A 20,020-nucleotide genomic window follows, 5' to 3' on the forward strand; every position below is an offset into this window, starting at 1 on the left:
GTAGGCTCAGCTCGATTTATCCCTGGCAGCTACTGGGAGCACCCCCCGGGGCCTGGCCCGGCAGGGAGGGTGGGCAGCGATTCAGAAGGGAAGGGATGGGGGGGGGTCCTCTGTATGGTGCTGGCACCCAGGGCTCCCCCATCAGGATCAGGCCCCCTCATGCTGGCTGGCGGACCATGACCCTGCCCTGATGAGCTCCTGGTCCAGCCGGGTCTCTCTGGGTTGCAGAGACTCCGCAGTGTGCGCGGCTGGGCTCTTCGGCTATGCCACCCCCTCGTGTCTGACACCACCCAGTCCGGTCCGGCGGGCGGCTCTTGCTCCAGGCCCGAGTTTCCTCTCGGCTCTGTGGGTAGGTGTTTCCTCCCCTCTGCGGTTGACTCAGCCTTAGGTCGGCTGCTGTGTAGCTTTGCAAACACAGCAGGGGTGGGGGTGACGGAAGAGAGCAAACTTCTGCTCCTCCGGAGGAGGCTCAGGGCCCCTGGAGAGGTCCCTGCGAGGCCCCAGCTCACCTGGTCGCCTTCTCCTCCCTCCAGCCTAGGCGCCCACCTGGACAGGTAACGCACCTCCTGCGCTCTCCACCTGTTGCCAAGATTGGCGGGGTTTGGGGTGCCTGAACCTCCAGGAATACGATGCAGCCACCCCCTCCTGCATGCCCTGCAGGCCTTGGACCTCACCCCTTCCCTGCAGAGGAGGAGCCCCTGGTCCCGGTGGGGTGGCTGGTTGGTATGGGGAGGCAGTGCTTCGAGCTGACCTCACGGTACCAGCTGGCAGGTATTTCCTCTCCTGGGTCCTGTTCAGACACGAATGCCTGGCTGGTCTCTTGGGAAGTCTGTGGTGTGCGGGGTGGGGGGTGGGGAGCTAGCTCCAGGGACTGCCCCGCTTCTTTGCAGCATGGCAGGGGTACCCACCCCATCTTCCTCCTTCCTGCCTGGAGCATGGGCCATGCTACTGCCAGGGGACCAGGTTACCTGGAGCCCCAGCCCCTGGTCTCGCCAGCAGGAGGTGTGCCGCTCTCCCGGGCAAAGGGGCTGGGGTCTAGTTGGGGGGTGCGGATCCATAGTCACTGGGGGTTGGGAGCGCTCGGCGTACTGGGCCCAAAGGCTCCACTTCGGTGGGGACTGGATTTGTGCAGGAGTGGCGTAGCTGCCATGCTGTGGGTGCTGTCCTCTGGCTGGGATCGGAGACCACGGTCCTACTCCTGCGATGGCGAGTGGTCAGGGTGGAAAACAAAGACCCAGAGAACTGGCTGGAAAGCAGGGATGTACATATCTCTGTGCACCTAGTGGTGGGGTGTGCTGTGAAACAGCTGCCGCGTTTCACCCCAGAGGTGGCCGCATTGCAGTGCTGAAGCACAGAGAGCCTGGTGCCTGGCCGAGCGTCGTTCAAGCTTGGGAAGTGCTCTGGGTGCGGTTTGTGTCTCAGCTCGCAGTGCAGTGCTCTGGAGGGACGGGAGCGGGTTTGCCTGGAGCCGGGTGCGGGGTGCGGGGGGGGGGGGCGTGCGCCAGGTTTGCTTCGGGTGTCTGCGCCTGGCGACGGGGCCGAGGGCGCGGGTGTACATGGGTGTTGCTGGAGAGCCGCGCTCCCTGGTTCAGCCGATCTTATTTGGGGCGCTGTGCTGAGCGGCTTTCATAAACAAACGGGGCTGGCTTCCCCCACCCCCAGACCCGCTGTGTGTGTGTACGCTACCCACCAGCGTCCCAGCCGGGCACGGCCGCAGAGCCCGTAGCGAGGGCGTCTCTAGCGGGATGGTCAGACCTCAGCCTCTGTTTTGATTCCTGGTGCAGCGGGCGGCCGCTCTGGAGGAGAGGCGCGTGGGCTTCATTTGCAGCAGGCAGTAAACAGGATGCTGCCCGTGATGGAGATCAGCCTGCAGCCCATGGAGGCAGAGAGCTGCGTGGAATTAACAAGACAGCGGGAACCTCCTCCAGAAGGTGCTGCCTCCCCGGCTCCGGCCCCAGCTGCTTCATTCGCTGCTGAAATGCAGCCACCTCTGGGGTGGGGGAGCAGGGCTCAGCCAAGCCCGCTGGCCCATGCCTCCCCATCCTCTTTCTATGTGCCATGAAATCCCGGACGGCCGGAGAGCGCAGGCAAGGCCTTGGTTTGTTCGGTCTCTTCCCAGAGACCCCAGCTTCTCTGTCTTGGAAGGGCGAAAGGTGGAGCAGTGGGCTGGGCCAGGAGTCAGCCACTCTTCTCCTCTGCAGTCGGCTTTGCTTTCACCTGTCCCAGGATCTCTATGCAGGGGGGACCCACCCTCTCCCCTGACTTCTGTCTCGGCACCGATGGGACTGCAGCTCCCGGGTCGCTCGATCCCGGGGGCTCCATATAACTGGGAATCCTTCAGGTCCAGGGCTTCCACCGATGGGGAGGAGGGACAGGGCAAGGGGCGAGGGGTAGGGCATGGAGAGGGGGTGCTTGTGAGTCTGGGGTCAGGGGGGGTGCAAGGGGAGGGCAGGGGCTGCGTGCTGTGTGTTGAGGGGATGTGGAGACGGGCCCCCGTTCTGTGGGGGCCTCCATGGACCATTCCCCGTGGGAGCAGGGCCGCCCCGAGGCCCAGGAGGGACCTGTGTAGAGCTGAAGGGAGACTCCCCGCTGGGAGAGGCCCATGGAGCCCAGGGCCCCCAGCCCACCCTGGGGCTCGTCCCGGGGGCAGCACGGGCACCAGGTCCCTATGGTGTGCTCAGAGGTGGGGCAGTGACGGGCTCCGGTGAGAGCAAGGCAAAGATGCCCCCACTCCCGGGGGGCTGGCAGGGACTCCCGAGGGGCAGCTCCTGGCTAGCCCCAGAGGACAGTGGGCATGGCAGGGGAATCAAAGCCAGGTCTCTGCCCTGGAGCTGGGGGGACATGACCCTCTGAGAGGGAGGCCTCAGGTCTGGCCATGGGGACCCCCAGCCTGGCAGCGGGGCTGGAGGGGGAGTTGGGCCTCTCCCCTGCCCCGCTCCTGCCCCACCACTGGAGGGAGGATGGAGCTGGCATGCCCGCTTCCCGGTGCCATCCAGCCCAGGCTTGCACGGGGTTGGGGCGGCAGGCTGGGACCTGCTACTGGCTTCCTGCTTTCCTCGTCCACCCCCCGCCCCGCCCCCATGCAAGCAGGGTGGGGCATGGGGGCAGGGAGAGCGTTGGCAGCTGGCAGTGGGCCGCAGGGACCCGCTGGCGATGCTGGGGCTGCCCAGTGGTCCCTGCTCCCCACCCCCAGGTGGGCCACACACAGCTCCTGGGGGAAATGCCAGCTCCCTGGTCCTGCCCCTGCCAGGTGAACAACCCAGGCTGCACCTCCCTGCCTGGCACAGGGCCCAGTGGAAGGCAAATCCCACACTGGATTCCTGGTTTGGCTGGATCCCAGCCCTGCTCCTCCCTAGGTACTGGCTCAGTGCCCAGCCCCCAGCGGCCGGAGGAGGGGGAACTGTCCTTGCCCAGAGTAAGTTGTCGGCGGGGGCTCGCCTTGGTGCTGGAACTGGAGCATTTTCGTGCCCTGGTGGTGCCACGGGCCCGGCGCGCGCTGCGTGACAAGGGTTGCTCCTTTGACTCTGCAAATGTTTTCCTTCTGGGAGGGGCGCTGCATTGGTCCCAATCTCCCTCCCCCGCTGGCTGTCCCGTTAAATCCCAGCTGCTCAGGACTGGGGATGGCACAGAGCCCAGACTGACGGGTGCAACCCCCGCCCCGGCGCAGCTGGTACCCTTCCACCAGCAGCTGGACACCTGGCACCTGCCTGGTCTGCGCTATGCCCGTGTGGGCCTGCCATGGGCCTCACGCCGCCTGCCCACAACTGGCCTCCACCTCCACTCCGGGTTCCAGGCTTACATTGCATTACAACCCTAGACACCAGGGGCGCTGATTGGCAGCTCAGGACAGCATCCCGTCAGCCAGCTGGAGTCCTCGGAGCAAGCAAGCCCTCTGACTGGCCCCCGGGCTGGCTCCCCGAAGCCCTGCTTAGCTCTGCCCCACCGGCGGCCAGAGGCCATTCTCCGTGGCCCTCGATTAGATGGGCCCAGTGAGGGGAAGGGTCACGCGGCAAGTGGGGGAAAGAACTCGGACGGTTTCTGGCTCCTAGTCTCATGCTCAGTCCACTAGGCCATGCGGGGTGAGCAAAGGCCAGGCCGCAGGCAAGGGCAAATTCGGAGCCTGGCTCTGTTGCTGCCCCTTTCCTGCCCCAGTGTGACATGCAATCTCGTTTCCTCTTCGCGCCGCTTCCTGGCACTCAGCAGACTGGGCGATGCCCCTTAGCCCCCACAAGCTGCTTCTGTTGCAACCGCCCTCTATCCTGTCATGGCAGGCTCTTTCTCAACGCAAATTGCAGGGACAGGTCTGCGCAGGTCGCTTGCTGTGTGGCAACAGCCAAGCGCATCTGCAGCCCAGGAGATAGGCCAAAGTCAGGGCTTGGCTCTTGGCGCTCTGTGTAAGAGGAGTTTGGGGGGGGGCTCAGTTCAGTTCCTGCTGGCCGGTTGTCCCCATCCCAGAAACCACCATTGCACCTGGCACCAACTAGCTCCTACGTGGGCGGTCTTGGGGACTGAATGCCCCTCTGGCCCCCAAAGGGGGAAGCCCCAGCCCCACCGTGCGCCCTTGAAAAGTCCCTCTCCCTGGTGTCGTGCCGCTGTGCTGCAATGCGACCGGGGAATGCACCAGCCCTTAAAGATACAGCGAGGCGCTTTAATGCGCCAGGAAAGGCTTCCTTCCCGCTTCCCCCTGGAAAACCCCGGGGATGACTGGCACTCTCCGGGCCATCACCCCCCAGGGCGCAGCCCTGGAATCCCCTTCCTTAGAAGTTTTTAAGGTCAGGCTTGACAAAGCCCTGGCTGGGATGATTTAGTTGGGATTGGTCCTGCTCTGGGCAGGGGATTGGACTAGATGACCTCCTGAGGTCCCTTCCAACTCTGTTATTCTATGATTCTATGTTTCTATGATTCTAACACGGGCAGAGCTCGCTCTGAGCAAACACCCTGGGCAAACACAGACACAGCTGGCTGCGAGGGGGACTGGCCCCTGACTGTTGAGTGGGCTGGCCCAGAGGCAGGGACAGGGGCTCCTGTGCTGCATCTGGCTTGTGGATTTAGTGGGGACCCAGGAGTGGGCTGACTGGGTCGCCTGGCTCTGGGATCTCTCACCCGTGTGGCTGGCCAGGGCTCCAGAGTGATACTCTTGGGCTGATTCTTGGTTTTACCATTTGGGCCACATAAAACCCTGGTGCAAGCTGGGGTGACTCCTACTGACAAGGGTGGGAATTGCACCCCCTTCCTCCAGGCCTGAGTCCAGCCCAGCACCATGTCGCATCCCCTGTATTGCGAATGTCTGGAGAAAGCTGAGTGGGGACAGCGCTGCGGGGACCCTGCTGCCGTGCGGCTAAGGCGACAGAGTGACCCAGGAGATCGAGATTCTGTTCTTGGCTCTGCCACTGCTGCTCTGGGGCAAACTGTTGCCCCGTTCTGGGCCTCAGTTTCCCCCTCTGCAATAAGACCCACCCCTGGCGAGGCTCTGCTAACCAATGGCTGAGGTGCAGCGAGATCTTAGCCTGGAAGGGGATAGAGAAATTCCAGACATTTTATTGTTACTCCTTCCTTCAGATCTGGCTCGGTGGCTGCCCCCGTTGTAGCCGCAGATGGCTGGACAGTCCATCCCCGCTCGGAGACCAGGGGCTGCTGAGCTCTTGCTTTGCCAGACTCCCGAACTACCTGGGAGCCAGCGCCTCAATCCCGTTCCCCACAGCGCCTCTTGCTGGACGAGGCTGGGGCTGGGCTGGCTGCGCTTTCCCCCTTGCGGCCGATTCGCCTGCCCCGCTGCCTCCTGCGGGGTGGCAGCAGAGCTGGGCGGTTACGACACCCGGATGTCTGGCTGGAGCGTTTGCTGCAGGCAGTTGAAGTTGCTGGTTTGTGTGGGTGGGGTGGAGGCGGGGGAGGAAGGCCTCTGCTGCTGGCAGATCTGCCCTGCAGGTGCCGGTTACATCGCTAACAGAGGCTCTTCCATCCCCAGGAGGGGGCCATCTGCCTGCAGGGGGTCAGAAGGCCAGGCCGGACGTGCCCTTCTGCCCCCCAGGGCCGGGCTCGTGCAGGGTGAGCCTGGCAAAGGTCAGGGTGTACCTGGCTTCGAGTGGCCACAACGTACCCGGCGAGCCCTTACTAGGGGCGTCCCTGGTGTCTGAGGGCTGGGCCACAGATGCTCGGGCATTCTGAGCCCAGGCCGGGGGCCCGGGACCTCCTGTGGGCTGACTGACTGAGCAACTCGCGCCTCGCTTTCCCGGCTAGCAAGGCGTTCTGCGGGGTGGGAGGGGGGGGTTACTGATTGGCAGCGAGACCAATACGTTGTTATGGACCTGCCGCCAGCGGGGGCTCCTGGAGACTCGTTTAGTGGAGGGGAGATGGGGGCCGTGTGCAGGGTCGTGGGCAAGGGTGACGCTGCAGATGAGCAATGGCTGGGGGCAGGGACGCCAGGCTCTGTACCTGAGCCAGAGGCCCTAGACACACCCTGCAGCTCCAGCTTCCCCTCCCAGGCTGCTGGCAGCCGAGCGAAAGGAGAATGGCGTTAGCTGGCCGTGGGAGTGAGCACACGCACACCCCAGCCACGGGCGCATGGGAGACCCGGACTGAGCCTGTCTGACTTCTGGGTTTGCCCGGTTCTGCTGCCAGGGTCCCTCAGAAGCCGAGACTCGTTCGGGAGGTGGTGGCCGGTCCCCAGGCCCCTTCCTTCCCCGCAGGCTCCTGCATTAAGAGGGGATCTGGGGTGGTCCTCACCTCTTTTGGCTTTGTCTCCGCAGGCGGTCAAGATGGAGCGTGCCCTGCTGATGGGCCCACGGAGCGGTGCGGACCGGAGCTGAGGGCTGCCACGTGCTTCCCCGCCCCCGCGTTGGGCGCGCCTTGCTACCTTTGGGCCCTGGCAAAGTGGCAGAATGGCTCTAGCGGACAGCTGCCCGTCATCCCCCTGGTTCTGCGGCGGGCAGTGACGGGGTGAAGGCACCTGGGACTGAGGGGCCAGGGCTGACCTCGCGGCTTGTTCCTGGGCTTGCTGTGCGTTGGGAAGAGAGCCCCGCGGGAGAGGCGTGGCTCTGCCCCGGGCAGTACCAGTCCTGTTCCCCGGGCACAGCCAGCCTCACCATGGCCCAGGACATAGACACAGATGCGCTGCTGGATCTGAGCTTCTTGACGGAAGAAGAGTACGAGGCTATTGTGGAGGTGCTGAGCAGGGACTTGCGGCTCAGGGTGCTGGAGGAAGGACGCATCAGGTGAGCCCAGGAGATGCTGTCGGGTGCATGCCTGGTCTGCACACGCATCTGCGGTGGGTTAGTTCAGCTGGGGCAGGCCCCCACGGGGAGGCTTTCATTCCAGTTTGAGCGGCTTATTTCTTTTTGGCTTAAATGGGTCCCCGGTTGACTTAAGCTCGAGCCAAGCCAGCGGGAAGCCGAGTGGCCACACAGCCGTTGAGCCGGGTGGGTTAGCGCCAGGTCCTCATGGCTGAAAGATGGGATTGTACATAAGCCTGCTTGTGTCCCTGGGGCCCCAACGCACAGGGGGTCTTTACCTTGGTCAGAGATCATAGATCATAGAATATCAGGGTTGGAAGGGACCTCAGGAGGTCATCTAGTCCAACCCCCTGCTCAAAGCAGGACCAATCCCCCATAGTTGCCCCAGATCCCTAAATGGCCCCCTCAAGGATTGAACTCACAACCCTGAGATTAGCAGGCCAATGCTCAAACCACTGAGTTGGTGTGTCAAATAGTAATACCTGGCTCTCATCAGCAGAGCTGAAAGCCATTTACAAAGCACATCAGCATCAATATCCCCCTTTGTAGAGATGGGGAAACCGAGGCACGGAGCGGTGCCGTGATTTGCCCACAGCCACCCGGCAGCAGAGCCAGGAATAGCACCCAGGTCTGCTAAATCCAGTCTGGTGCTCTATCCATTAGGCCACATTGCCTCCCAAGTCAACGGCAACACTAGACCCCCCACCAGGGATTAACCTCAGCTAGCTCCACGGAGGTAAAATCTACAGCCCCTTGGTGCCGCTCGGATTTTGCACCAAGCTGGTGCTCTGGCTGTAAGGACCCACCTCTCTCTGCAGCGGGGAGGCACGGTTGTGCCGGTATCTTTGCTCTGCCCTCGCTGGGAGAAGGAGCCACGTATCACCGCGTGTGCATATTCTCGGCCCCGCTGGGCACCTTGGCTGCGTCCTCACGAGGTTCAAAGGTTCATTTTTAGGATTCGCTTTGACCAGCCAACACACATTAAGCCTGCAACTGCCCGGTCCACGCTGGGATCAGGGAACACGTCTTTCAAAAGACACCTGGTTCCCATCGATGGACGAAGCCCGAGTGTAGACAGGGGTTTGTGATCTTAAGATTTTATCCTGCTGCCCGTCACCTTGGTGTCTGAGCACGTAAAATCCATGGCATAGAAGTCCCTAGTGGATTTCCTGGAGACTCTGACTCTCCTCTCTCTACAGGTTAAAAACTCTGCTTGAGGGAGGATTGTTAGTTTGGCTTTTTAAGATTAATTTTCTGGGTTTTGTTGTTTGGTAGTAGGGGTTTGGGGTGCACGGGGTGTCGGTTTGGGGTGCAGGGCGATCAGTGTCATGGTTTGGGGTACAGCAGAGTCAGCATCATGGTTTGGGGCACAGGAGGGTGAGCATTGGGGTTTGGGACACAGGAGGCATCAGGGTTGGGGTGCAGGGGATCTGCATTGGGGTTTGCGGTACAGGGGGTTGCCAGTGTTGGGGTACAGGGAGATCAGCATTGGGGTTTGGGGTATGGGGGTACCAGCATTAGGATGCAGGGTGATAAGCATTGGAGTATAGGGGATCATCTTTGGGCTGCAGGGGTGTCAGTGTCAGGGTTTGGGGCAGAGAGGGGATCTGCGTTGGGGTGCAGGGGGATCAGCATTGGGGTTTGGGGATCAGCATTGGGGTTTGGGGTACAGGGAGTACCAGCGTTGGGGTGCAGGGATGAGAGGGGATCAACATTGGGGTGCAGGGGGATCAACATTGGGGTTTAGGGTACGGGTGGTGCCAGCATTGGGGTGCAGGGAGATCAGCATTGGGGTTTGGGGTACAGAGGGTGCCAACGTTGGAGTGCAGGGGATCAGCATTGGGGTTTGGGGTACAGGAGGCATCAGGGTTGGGGTACAGGGGATCTGCATTGGGGTTTGGGGTACAGGGGGTTGCCAGTGTTGGGGTTGAGGGAGATCAGCTTTGGGGTATGGGGGTACCAGCATTAGGAAGCAGGGTGATAAAGCATTGGAGTATAGGGGATCACCTTTGGGCTGCAGGGTTGTCAGTGTCAGGGTTTAGGGCAGAGAGGGGATCAGCGTCGGGGTGCAGGGGGATCAGCATTGGGGTACAGGGGGATAAGCGTTGAGGTTTGGGGTGCAGGGGATAGAAGCGGGTGCCGGTGCTGGGCGTGTCATTCTTACCATGGAAAGGCTTTAGCAAAGCAGAAGGATTTGCCTTTACCGAGTTTCTTTAAGCTGCTCAGACTCTGTGGCCTGATCCCCCACTGGAAGTTTGCACCGTTCGCCTATGGGGCGTGTTGGCTGGCCAGGTGGGACCTTGGGGGAGAGGCTGGGGCTGGCCGTGGGCAGCTGATGTGTTTGTGGGGGCGGTTCAGCCCTCGTTGAGTACTGATCATGTCTCCTGGCCAACAGCGGATGGGTAGAACAGACGGTGGGGGGGAAATGGAAGCCCAGCTGCTGATCTGAAGCAGGCGGACACCAGCAGTGGACTGTGGTTGCTAGTCCCTCCCGGGTGCTGTGATGGGACGAGTATGTTTCCGGGAAGTGGCTCAAACATTCCCCCTCTCCTCGCCCCCAGCAAACTGCGCGAGTCCGTTTCTGATCCCACCCAGCTGAAGATCCTGACCGGGGACTGGTTCTGCGATGTCCGCTCCAAGTGCCACCGGCACAATCACTTTGGTTCTGATCTCGTTCGGGCCTCCATCCGCAGGAAGAAGAAACCCAAAGGTAAGAGCTGGGAGAGGGTCTGGCCTCTGGGATCTCAGGGGAGCTTCTGCTGGGTGCCTGATAGAGGAGAGGGACCCAGCACTGAACGCTGCCTAAGCTGGTGCATGCTGGTCAAATCCTCAGGGAGCCTCATGGCAATCCCATCATGTGTTGCACGCCCTTGCTGCAATTCTGAAAACGGGGGGAGGCCCTGCCCGCCCAGGATCAGAGAAAATCGTCTGCATCTGACCAATGGTGAGCTGCCCAGCCCGAAATCCCAGGGTCAGCTGCCTGGATGTCCATGAGCCTCTGCCAGGCTAGCATGGCAGAGGTGTCCTGACTCTCACAGCTGCATCCAGTTGTGTGCCAGCCTGCCCTGGTGTGGGGCTGTCCCCATCTAGTGGCTGCAGCTTGCCGAGAGGCTGGCGAGGGACCCGGCTTTGTCCCGTGGGGACGTCGTGCCCTAGAGGCCCCGATTTCAGTGAGCCGGGAATCTGACACTGGGACAGGGCAGGGAGGGGGAGATGTTGCTTCAGTCCCTTTAGATTTCCATGATCCCTGTGAGCAGGTGAGCGGGGACCGAAGCACAGTGCCAGCCTGGGGGACCTGGAGGTGATCAGTGAGCCAGCATTCGAGGAGGAGGGTACGTTTGATGTGCCGGATGCTGAGGACAGGTGAGAAGCTTTTTGGCTTAGAGGCCCAAAGTGGAGAGAGGAGGAATTGTGTGTGTGTGCGGGTGGGTGTGTGCCTCTTTCCAGTTGTGTGAGGGGAAGGAGTGTGCATTTGTGGGTGTCAGTTTCCTGATGCCACGCACCCTTTAGCTGTGTGCGTGATGGGAGCAGCCTTGGTAGGCTGGTAGCGAGCGGGAGCGGCTGCAGGCGGTGACTCGGGCCCCGGGGAGAGGAGTGTGGAAGGGGCTCATTCGTGGGGTGTAGGGAGGGTTTTGTGGGTGAAGGAGAATCTCCACTGGCCGGCTGGGAGGAGGGTTAGCAAGGGGCCTGCTGCTGCTTGCATCCTCCCTGACTGTAAAGCTGGCTGTTTCCTTCCATTAGGAGGACAGGGAGAAATGGATGGGGCGGACGGGGGGAGGTTGAAACAGACACCTGGGCGGATGCGGGAAAGAAGCAGAAACAGAGGGGGAGATAAATAAGTGGGAAGCCAGCAAATGGGGGCAGGGAGAGACGGATGGACAGCCCCAGCTGGAGGCTGCCCCACTTTTGGAAGAAGGGTCTATGAAGAGCAGGACGGTGCACCCGCTTCCTGGAGGAGGAAGCCAGACATCTTGGTAGCCTGGAGACTTGTCCAGAAAGACTAATCATTTTCTCCTCTCACAGGCTTCCCCAAGAGGCTGCTCACCAGCTGCCCCATCCCATAGAGGCTCAGGTCAGTTGCGTCTTGTGACGTGGGCAATTTAGAGGTGTCCTCGCAGGAATTACTGCCCCCCACCCTGGTGCAGACCCGGCCTTGTCTAGTGAGGCGCTCACCAGCAGGGTGGCAGCCCGGGGCCATGTGTCGGCGTCTGGGCCTTCGTTTTGCGTTAAATGCTGAAGCAGTGACGTGGGGGCTGCCGGGTTACAATCACAAGAGGCTGGGAAAAGCAAAAGTCGGGCTGCCTGGCTGCGTGGAAGTAACATATGAAGCTGCACATTTAACCAGAAAAGCAGGCTCAGAAATGTCTACAGACGTCCAGCCCGCTGGAGTTACTGTTACTGGCGGGATGTGCCTTGACTTGCCCTTTTCAGACTCTCATTCCTTAGCCAGTCTCCATTATATTTGCAGGAAAAGGGGTTTTGCCCTGAATGTCCTTGGTTCCTTCCCCACCGCTCCCAAAGGCAGTGGGCGGGGAAAGACAGTGATCTGATACATGGAGGTGTTCCAGCGGGCTTTGGAGTTTATCAAATAGAAGCCAGTCCCAGAGAGCACAATTCTTCCCATCAGTGGGTGACCCCAAAGGGTTAATAGTAGAGCTGGGCTCAGATGCGGATCTGGATCGGAGGGTTCCCAGAGTCTGGGGCACAGGGATGGAGCCCCAGGCCTAGCCCTGCCCCCAGCCTGGCCCGGCCACGGCTCTGCTCCTGGTCCCAGAGCCAACCCCAGCCTCAGCCCCCTTACCCTGTCCGCCCCCCTTCCCCACCAAGCTACGGCCCCCACGCCTGGCCCTGGCTGTTGGGTGTGTGTGTATGTGGACAAGGATGGCGGGGGGAGGGGGGGCACGACCGTGAACAGTTTGGGGACCACTGCTTTGAAGAGTATAAACTGCACTTCCAGAGCAAACCTTCCTCAGTCTGCAGATTTAAATTTACAAGGCAGCTGTTTCGAATATACAAATAATATTGGAAGTGGGGAGTGTGGGTGTGTGTTGCTTTTTTGCTGCTGTCATTGTTACTTGGTGAACTTCCTAGTTCTGCGACATCACAGTCTGAAGATCTTGGATAGTAATTAATGTGATTTGCATATGCAGATCAGCCCGATAAGAATGTATTTCCCCAAAGAGCCCATATAAGTGGAGTTGGCCTGTTTCTTTAACCAGTTTTCTTGTCTCTGTAGGAGGACACAAGTCAGTCTAGCAAGCAGGAGGCTGAGGGCAAGCCAGGTAAATGTCCCTACAGCCTGTTGCAATTGCATGGGGAAATGGGATGTTGTAGGGTCCCAGTCTCGTAGGTCTCTCGGCCCGGTGCCCCGCATGCGGGCTGCGGGCCCCGGGGTATTCTGACCTCGTGTCCCACAGACCAACCCAAACACCTCCTCTTTGTTAACACAGAGAGCACCAACCCGTTCTACCCATTGAATGCAGAGGAAGAAGAGGTGGATACTGATCCGTCCCCGGACAGCCTCGTCACAGGACAGGTAGGAAGGTGCTTGGGTCTGCCCCTGGGCTTTTTATGTTCTAGACAAACCCCAGTACAGAAATCCTCACCCCCCAATCCGGGCTCTCCATCACCACCTGCGTCACTTACTGACAGGGCCAGTCATGGCTGGGGTCCCTGCCACATATTCTCCCCATCTCATAGCTGGGGCAGGTGTAGGACACCTGGGCCAGGTGTCCTACAACAACTTGCTGATTGGTGCAGAGCGGGCTGGCACTCACCCACGCAAGAGAGCATTAAATCAGCTTAAAATGGCTTCAAAACAGTTATTTTAAATGCAGCTCATCACAGAATCATAGACTATCAGGGTTGGAAGGGACCTCAGGAGGTCATCTACTCCAACCCCCTGCTCAAAGCAGGACCAATCCCCAACTAAATCATCCCAGCCAGGGCTTTGTCAAGCCTGACCTTAAAAATATCTAAGGAAGGAGATTCCTTAGCTCATACAACAACCTGTGGGGCTGGCTGCTGGGAGGGTGAGTTGCAGATGTTCCTGTGCCATACTGGGTGGGGGGGGGGGGCGGTGGGATGCTGCATCTGTTCCTGTGCAGGGGTGCGTGTGACACTTTTTGGGGATATCTGAGATGTCGGGGGTGAATCACCACCTGCTTATAGCCAGAGGGAGCCCTGTCTGTGCCCACCGGTGCTCCGCTCTGGGCTCTCCCTGTGCAGGCTGGCAATATATCCCTCCTGCTCCCTTGTCTTCTGCACAGCCACAGTGCGCCCCGATCTGCGGCCTCCAGGGACGCCGTGCACCCCAGTTCACAGAGTTCAATGCTCTCCTTTGAACAAGGCACTTGGCCGGGTCTACCACAAACCCAGACTGGTGCTTCTGTAGTGGAGCGTCAGCGTCAAAGAAACACAGGTCTCGGGGTTGAGAAGCACAAGGTTACAGGTCAAAGGAAAATGAACACGCAAGCTAGAGCCTGGATTTCATAGCAAGGTCCTGTCCTGGCGGAGAAGGTGTTTCTCACCGTGCAGCGCTCGGCCAGGCCTGAACGCCGGGAGCCACCTTACAGGAGTATATCGAATAACGGATATATAACGGAGCCCAACTTTTGCTCTTTCTTTGTCTCGTATCAGTTCCAGCCCCTTGTCTCTTACCCTCGGGGTCCCCTAGTCAGAGACTTTCCTTGGGGTTCTTTTGTCGCTCTAACTCCAGACGGTCCAACACCGGCCGGCTTCAGGGGTGTCCATTGTTTTTGGTGTTGGGTGAATTACCCTGGAGACCCCCCCCCCACCTCGTCTCTGGTGACAAGTTTCACTTCGGCCACTGGGACACCTGATCTCCCCCATGTCCCATACCTCTCAGCCCGGTTCCCCTACAAACACCGCGTGCTTACCAGGCCGGCCAGCTGTTCTTCGCTTTCGGCTGCCCCGCCCCACGACCCCGTCGGTGAAACAGGGAGACGCTGGTTGGTACAGGGGTGAAACACCTGCCTGGCTCTGTTCTGGCATGAGCTCTGCAGCCCGTTCAGGCAAAGAGCTCAGTGTCGCTCCAAACAAGAACCGGCCCTGCGGTGACCCAGCTCTTGCTGCAGACACGGGCTGGGTCAAGAAGGCCCCTCTCCCCGGGGGTCAGGAATGCCCAGGTGGCCCCTGCTCGGCACGCACGTGGGCTGCTGAAACGGCCAGCACGGAGCAGTGTGGGAGTCGGGAGGCTGGGCCATCGCGCTGTCTTGGCCCTGGTCCCTGGGTTGGGGCTGTGTGGGGAGGCGCATGTCCGGCTCACGGCTCCCTCGGGGCCGGTTTGCTTTGTGTTCCCCAGAGTAACGGGGCCTTTCAAAACGGCCAGGAAGCCAGTGCCGGGTCACCCCCAAAGAGCAACAGCGTGGACCCCGTGAACAAACTGATGAGCTCCTCTGTATCCAGCCTCAGCTCGTCCACGGTATGGGCCAGGGCTGGGGATGAAAACCAGGGGTGGGCTGGAGTGGAAGGCTGTTGGCAACTGGGGCAGAGGGTTGGGTGGAGAGCTGTTGCCGACCAGTCATTGGTTGGCAGCTGGAGCAGGACGGATGAGTACCGGCCCTCTGAGTACTCTGAAGCCTACTGAGGTGTATGCCAGGGCCTCTGCTTGTCCATTTGATAGTCCCTTGGCCATGCAAGGGTCGCTGCAGCTGGTAGGTCAGGAGTGGGCTCAGCACTTAGCCCTTCGGGCTCTGTGGCAGGGGGATTTTAAGGCCATGTCCCCATCACATGATGCAGGATTTTGCCGTGTTTCAAGGGGCCATTAACGTGGTCCCAGCTTGGGCACCCCTCTGCGTCTCTCCTCCTGTCTCCAATTGCATTCTACCTGCTCTGCCTGTGGGGGGGTCCCTCCCTGCCCCCCTCCCCCATTCTGACCCTCCTGCTCTGACCCCCGTCCCACGCCTGCAGCTGAGTGGCAGCATGATGAGCTTGTACAGCGACAGCGATGTGGGGAATGTGGAGGTGCGTGGCTGCATCCAGTTTGCCCTGCAGTACGAGGCCAGGAAGAAGGAGCTGCAGATCCAGGTCATCCAGTGCCGGGACCTGGCCGAGGCCAAGAAGCAGCGATCGGACCCGTGAGTGCCGCGGTGGGGCAGGGCCCGCTGGGCTCGGCCCTCCCGTCCTGACGTGCTTAGGCTCAGATGGCCCTGCCAATGCCCAGACCAAGGGCACGGTCATAGGGACTTTCTGCCCTTCCCCCCAAGCCCACTGCACCATGGCACTGGGCAGCCAAACAGCCCCTGTTGGTCAGAGTGCCCTGTCCAGGCGGTCCTGCCCCTGGGGGAACCCCTCCCTGCCCCCAAGCTGAGAAACCAGGTGGCCTTAGGCTGAGAGCTCCCCCGCAGGATCAGGACTCCTTGATTCTTTGCTCTGCCCCAGCCTCCCTTTGTTGCCTGCAACCCCTACCCCCAGACACCGATCAGGGCTGGCTGCCTGCCCTGCCCCCGGACCTGGCTGGAGGGGGGGCTTAAACCCCTCCTAGCTCTGGGGCTTCCCCAGCCTGCTTCAGGCCTGAGCAGCCCACACAGCTCAGGGGCGCTGAGGCTACAGGACCCATGGGAGCTGGCTATTCAGCAGGGAGTGCGTCTCTGGGGCTGCACAGACCAGTGACTCAGGGAGGGGGCAGCGGGCCTGGGGAGTGAGAGGTAACAGCCTGGCCAGGCACTGTCCTGCCTCCCTCTCTTCCTCCCCACCCCGCCCCCGCCTGCAGTTTCAGGTGTTCAAAGGGATTCCCCTCCATGTCCTGGCCTAGCAGCTTGTGCTGGGCGCTGTTCAACAGCTGCCTGGCTGCCGCAGAGAGGTGGCTGCATGTCAGTGGTGGGTGAAATGAGATCTGTAAAAAGCCACCAGCCCAGACTGCTAGTGGCCAGCCACAAATGCCAAGGCGCCTCCCCCCGCCCTCCCCCATTAACTGTGCTGGGCCAGAGAAAACGGCCACACCCGTAGTCTGGACACAGTTCTACCGGTGTAAGGATCCCACAGAGCAGTCCAGCTGGACGAGATGTACGCTGTCCGTTAGCCGCATACCTGCGTCTACATTAGGGGCTGCTCCAGGATAACTGCCCCTAACTGACAGAGCTACACTGGGATGGAACTGGTACATGCCTATCCGGGAGCCTGGGTCGGCGTCTGCCCCCATCTCCCCGGGAGCCCTGGGTCAGTGTGTGCCCCCGCACTCCCCCAGGAGCCCTGGGTCAGCGTGCACCCCCCTCTCCCCGGCTTCCAGGTATGTCAAGAGCTACCTCCTGCCAGACAAATCCAACAGCAAGCGCAAAACGACTGTCAAAAAGCGGAGCCTGGACCCCATCTTCAACGAGACCCTCAAGGTAAGCAGGGTGGGGGCGGAGGCTGGGACTGGGGCAGGGCATGGGCCCTTCCCCCGCCCCCTGGGGAAACCAGTGGGGCTTGGCCAGGAGCTGCTCTCTGGCTAAGAGGCACTGAGGGGAGGACAGTGCAGGGGGCAGGTGTGGCTCCGTGGAGGCTGGGGAAGGGGGGTTGTTCTTAGGAAGGGGTTGGGGTCTGGCCCCCCAGTAGCTGCTGGAGGCTGGGTCCTTTGGGCAGTGAAGCTCCCATGGACTGCATGGGGCTGAGCATTGGCCTGGGAAGCAGGGGGGAGGGATACATTCCCCCCCTGCCCCAAAGGGCATCTACTCAGCACTGGGGAGGTGGGGTGGGGGGTGCTGCAGTGTAGGGCCGGGTTGCCCCTGAGCACTGCCCACTAGGCACCACTGTTCCCAGCATCTTCTCTCTTGCCGTCGCTCTGCAGTACAAGATCGAGCAGCTGGAGCTCCAGGGCCGGATCCTGAACCTGTCCGTCTGGCACCACGACTCCTTGGGGCGTAACCTCTTCATGGGGGAGGTCGAGCTCGAGCTCAGCTCCTGGGACTGGAGCAACACGGGCCCAGTGTGGTTCAACCTGCAGCCCAGGGTGAGGGACGGCCAGCAGGCCCTGGATTCTCCTTTGCCCCGTTATCTCCACTGCCCTCGCTCAGGCCCAGGGATTAGCGTGTGACCTGCTGAGCGAGCCCCGCAGCTGCCAGCCCCCGGAGCCTTGCTGGGGCCCAAGCCAGATGTGCTTTAATTAAGACACACACCCCGTCCCCGGGACCAGAGAACAGGCGCTGCCCAATGTCTTTCCCGGTTGCACGTGTCCCCCTCCCCAGCTGATCTTGCGGCTCTCAGCCATAGGCCTCTCCTGCCAACTCTGCTTCTGCTCCTTCCCCATCAGATGCGGGTCTTGCCCGACCTTCTCGGCAGCAGGGGCAAGCTGCTCTTCGCACTAAAGTTCATCCCCGCTGGTACTGAAGGTGAGACTGGGCATGTCCCTCGCCTGCACGGCCCTCAGGCTAGTGCGCCCCCCCGCCCCCGAGCTGTAGGATCTGTGAACCCAGTGACTACCGGGTCCCTCTCTATTTACTGGGCCCAGCCCTGAGCGGGAGCCCGGCTCCCACCCTGAGCTGGGGATTACTCAGCCCTGCAGTGGTAGGCAGCTGGTGGCCCCGGCTGGAATGGGACTGTCCCTGGGGCAGGGCAGATGCCGCGCCCAGGTGCCCCCCTCACCTCCCCAGGAGCATGCACAGGAATAAAAATGTGGCCACGTTTGGAGGGGCACTTTCTGTGCCACCCCACAACCGGAGGAGCTGACCTCCCCCTCACCCTGCCAGGGAGCTGCCTTCCCCCACACCAGCTGGAGGAGCTGGATCTCCCCCCACAGGCCCAGGGCCAGAGTAGCGGTCATCTCCCCCGCCCTGGCCCCAGACTAGTGTAGCTGGCTCTCCCCCCACGGCCAGGATAGCTGGTTCTCACCCCTCCCCCCAGAGGACCTTGCTCTCCTTGCCCTGACCCCAGAGAAGTGCTGTGGCCCCCGCCCCCTTTACACGGGTCCTTGCCCCCCATCACTGTGTTTTCACCTCTCTTCTAGGGGCTGGGCTCCCTCCCACGGGAGAGCTGCACATCTGGGTGAAGGCAGCTCAGAGTCTCATTCCCAGCCGGAGCGGCACCCTGGACTCCTTCATTCAGTGGTAAGGGTTGGGGGCTGCGGCCATGCGGGGGGGGGCAGGCAGGGCTGGAGCGGAGGGAGACAGGCTGGAGGTGTGGGGTGCCCGGTAGCCGTGCCAGGCTCTCTGCTGCAGAGATTGTGGGACAGGAGCATGGGGCCTCTACCCCTCCACTACCACCACCCCCCCCACCTCTGAGCCCCCCCCCCCTCCCCCGGCCTCAGCAGTTCACAGGTCAGAGCAGCAGGGGACCCGCTTTCTTGCTGCACCCCCATGCCCCGGGCTCTTGTGCAGGGGAACCACCCGGCAGCCCCCTCGTGCCCGATCACGGCCCCATGCCCTGGGCTCCCCGCTCAGGCTGCGCTTCCCCCTCCAGCTACGTGCTGCCCGACGACAGCAGGACGAGCTGCCAGAAGACGCGAGTGGTGAAGCGGAGCCTGAGCCCCGTGTTCAACCACACCATGGTGTACGACGGGTTCCAGGCCAAGGACCTGAGTGAGGCCTGCGCCGAGTTCACCGTCTGGGAGCACGAGACCTTCTCCAAGCAGCAGCTGGGCGGCATCCGGCTCAGCCTGGGCACAGGTGAGCAGGTGCCCGGCGGGTGATGCCACGCAAGGGGTATTCCTGGCCGTGGAGTGGGGCAGGCGGGCGGGTCCTGCGTGACAGGGAAGGGTGGCGCCTGCAGGGGGCCGGGTTAGGCCACCCTGGCATGGGCGCCTCTGCCCTACGGTGTGTGTGTTCCAGGGGTGGCGAGTGGCACCCCTGCCCCTGAGGCTGCCCCAGAGCGCCAGCCCCTGCTGCTTCCCTAACCCCCCTCCTCGCACTCCCATCATCTCTGGGATTTCCCGAACAGCAGCCCTGGGCCTAGGCCGTGCCCCCGGTCCGTTCGACTCGATTCCTCTGCTGGGGGCGCACAACGCCAGGCTGTTTCTGCATCCAGGGCAGGGGCGAGGACACTCTGCCCAGGCAGTCACAGCTTGGCCTAGACCTGCCCTGTGGAAGGGGACCGTGGGCGGATACAGAGAGGATGGAGGGGGGGGGCTGGCTGCCGGCACCCTAGGGCAGGGCCTGCTGGAGGGTGGGAGAGACCCTGCCCCCCAACAGGGGCTACGGTGGGCTCAGACCCTCCTGGGCCCAGCCGCTGAGGGTGCCGCTTTGTCGTTACGCAGGAAGCAGCTACGGGCTCCCGGTGGCGTGGATGGACTCCACGGAGGAGGAGCGGCAGGTCTGGGAGAGCCTGCTGGCAGAGCCCCGCCAGTGGGTAGAAGCCCTGCTGCCCCTGCGGACGAACCTCACCCCTCGGACTTAGCCCCTCGCACCGGTGCTGGCTCTGAACGCCTCACCCGGCCCCTGCTTCAGGGGGATGGTGAGCCCATCGCACCCCCCGGCTGGGAATTGCCGGGCCCGGACGTATTGGCTAGAGAGGAACCGAGCTGCCGGGGCACAGGCCCGGCCTCTCCCTGTGTGACTGTACAGAAAATAAACCCCACGGGGCGAGCCGCGGGGCTAGGGGAAGATCTGTGCCCACCTGGCTGGTGCTTTCGGCTGATGCTGCTGGCGTGGGCGGGCTGGGAGGGGCTCACCGCTACCTTCTGCCCCCCCCCCGCGCAGGGGCTGCTGGATGAGCTGGATTCAGACAGGCCGAGGGGAGCACTGCCTCCTTGGGGATGCCAGCCTGGGCTGAGGTAGGACAGGGCTCCAAGCAGCTGGGCCCACAGCCTGCCCCAAGACCCCCACCCAGGGTGGGAAGAACCGGCTTTCATTTTCCCT

General features: G+C 61.9%; 1 protein-coding gene across 2 annotated transcripts; it reads left to right on the plus strand.

Annotated features, from left to right (window-relative positions):
• Positions 1–432: 432 nt before the first annotated feature.
• Positions 433–19,757, plus strand: SYTL1 (synaptotagmin like 1). Of its 2 annotated transcripts, XM_077838062.1 has the most exons (16): positions 440–554; positions 1,785–1,931; positions 6,747–7,211; positions 9,791–9,939; positions 10,487–10,592; positions 11,253–11,301; positions 12,466–12,511; positions 12,680–12,765; positions 14,554–14,673; positions 15,162–15,328; positions 16,480–16,579; positions 17,020–17,181; positions 17,482–17,560; positions 18,175–18,274; positions 18,627–18,832; positions 19,420–19,757. In XM_077838062.1, exons 3-16 carry the CDS (start codon positions 7,084–7,086, stop codon positions 19,557–19,559), a joined length of 1,638 nt encoding a protein of 545 aa, XP_077694188.1. In that variant the 5' UTR covers positions 440–554; positions 1,785–1,931; positions 6,747–7,083; the 3' UTR covers positions 19,560–19,757. The 2 variants fall into 2 exon arrangements, with proteins under 2 accessions (XP_077694187.1, XP_077694188.1); XM_077838061.1 differs by lacking the exon at positions 1,785–1,931 and having other exon boundaries at positions 433–554.
• Positions 19,758–20,020: the final 263 nt, after the last annotated feature.

The sequence above is a fragment of the Eretmochelys imbricata genome, chromosome 19 (assembly GCF_965152235.1).
Source record: "Eretmochelys imbricata isolate rEreImb1 chromosome 19, rEreImb1.hap1, whole genome shotgun sequence".
NCBI classification, from domain to species: Eukaryota; Metazoa; Chordata; order Testudines; family Cheloniidae; genus Eretmochelys; species Eretmochelys imbricata.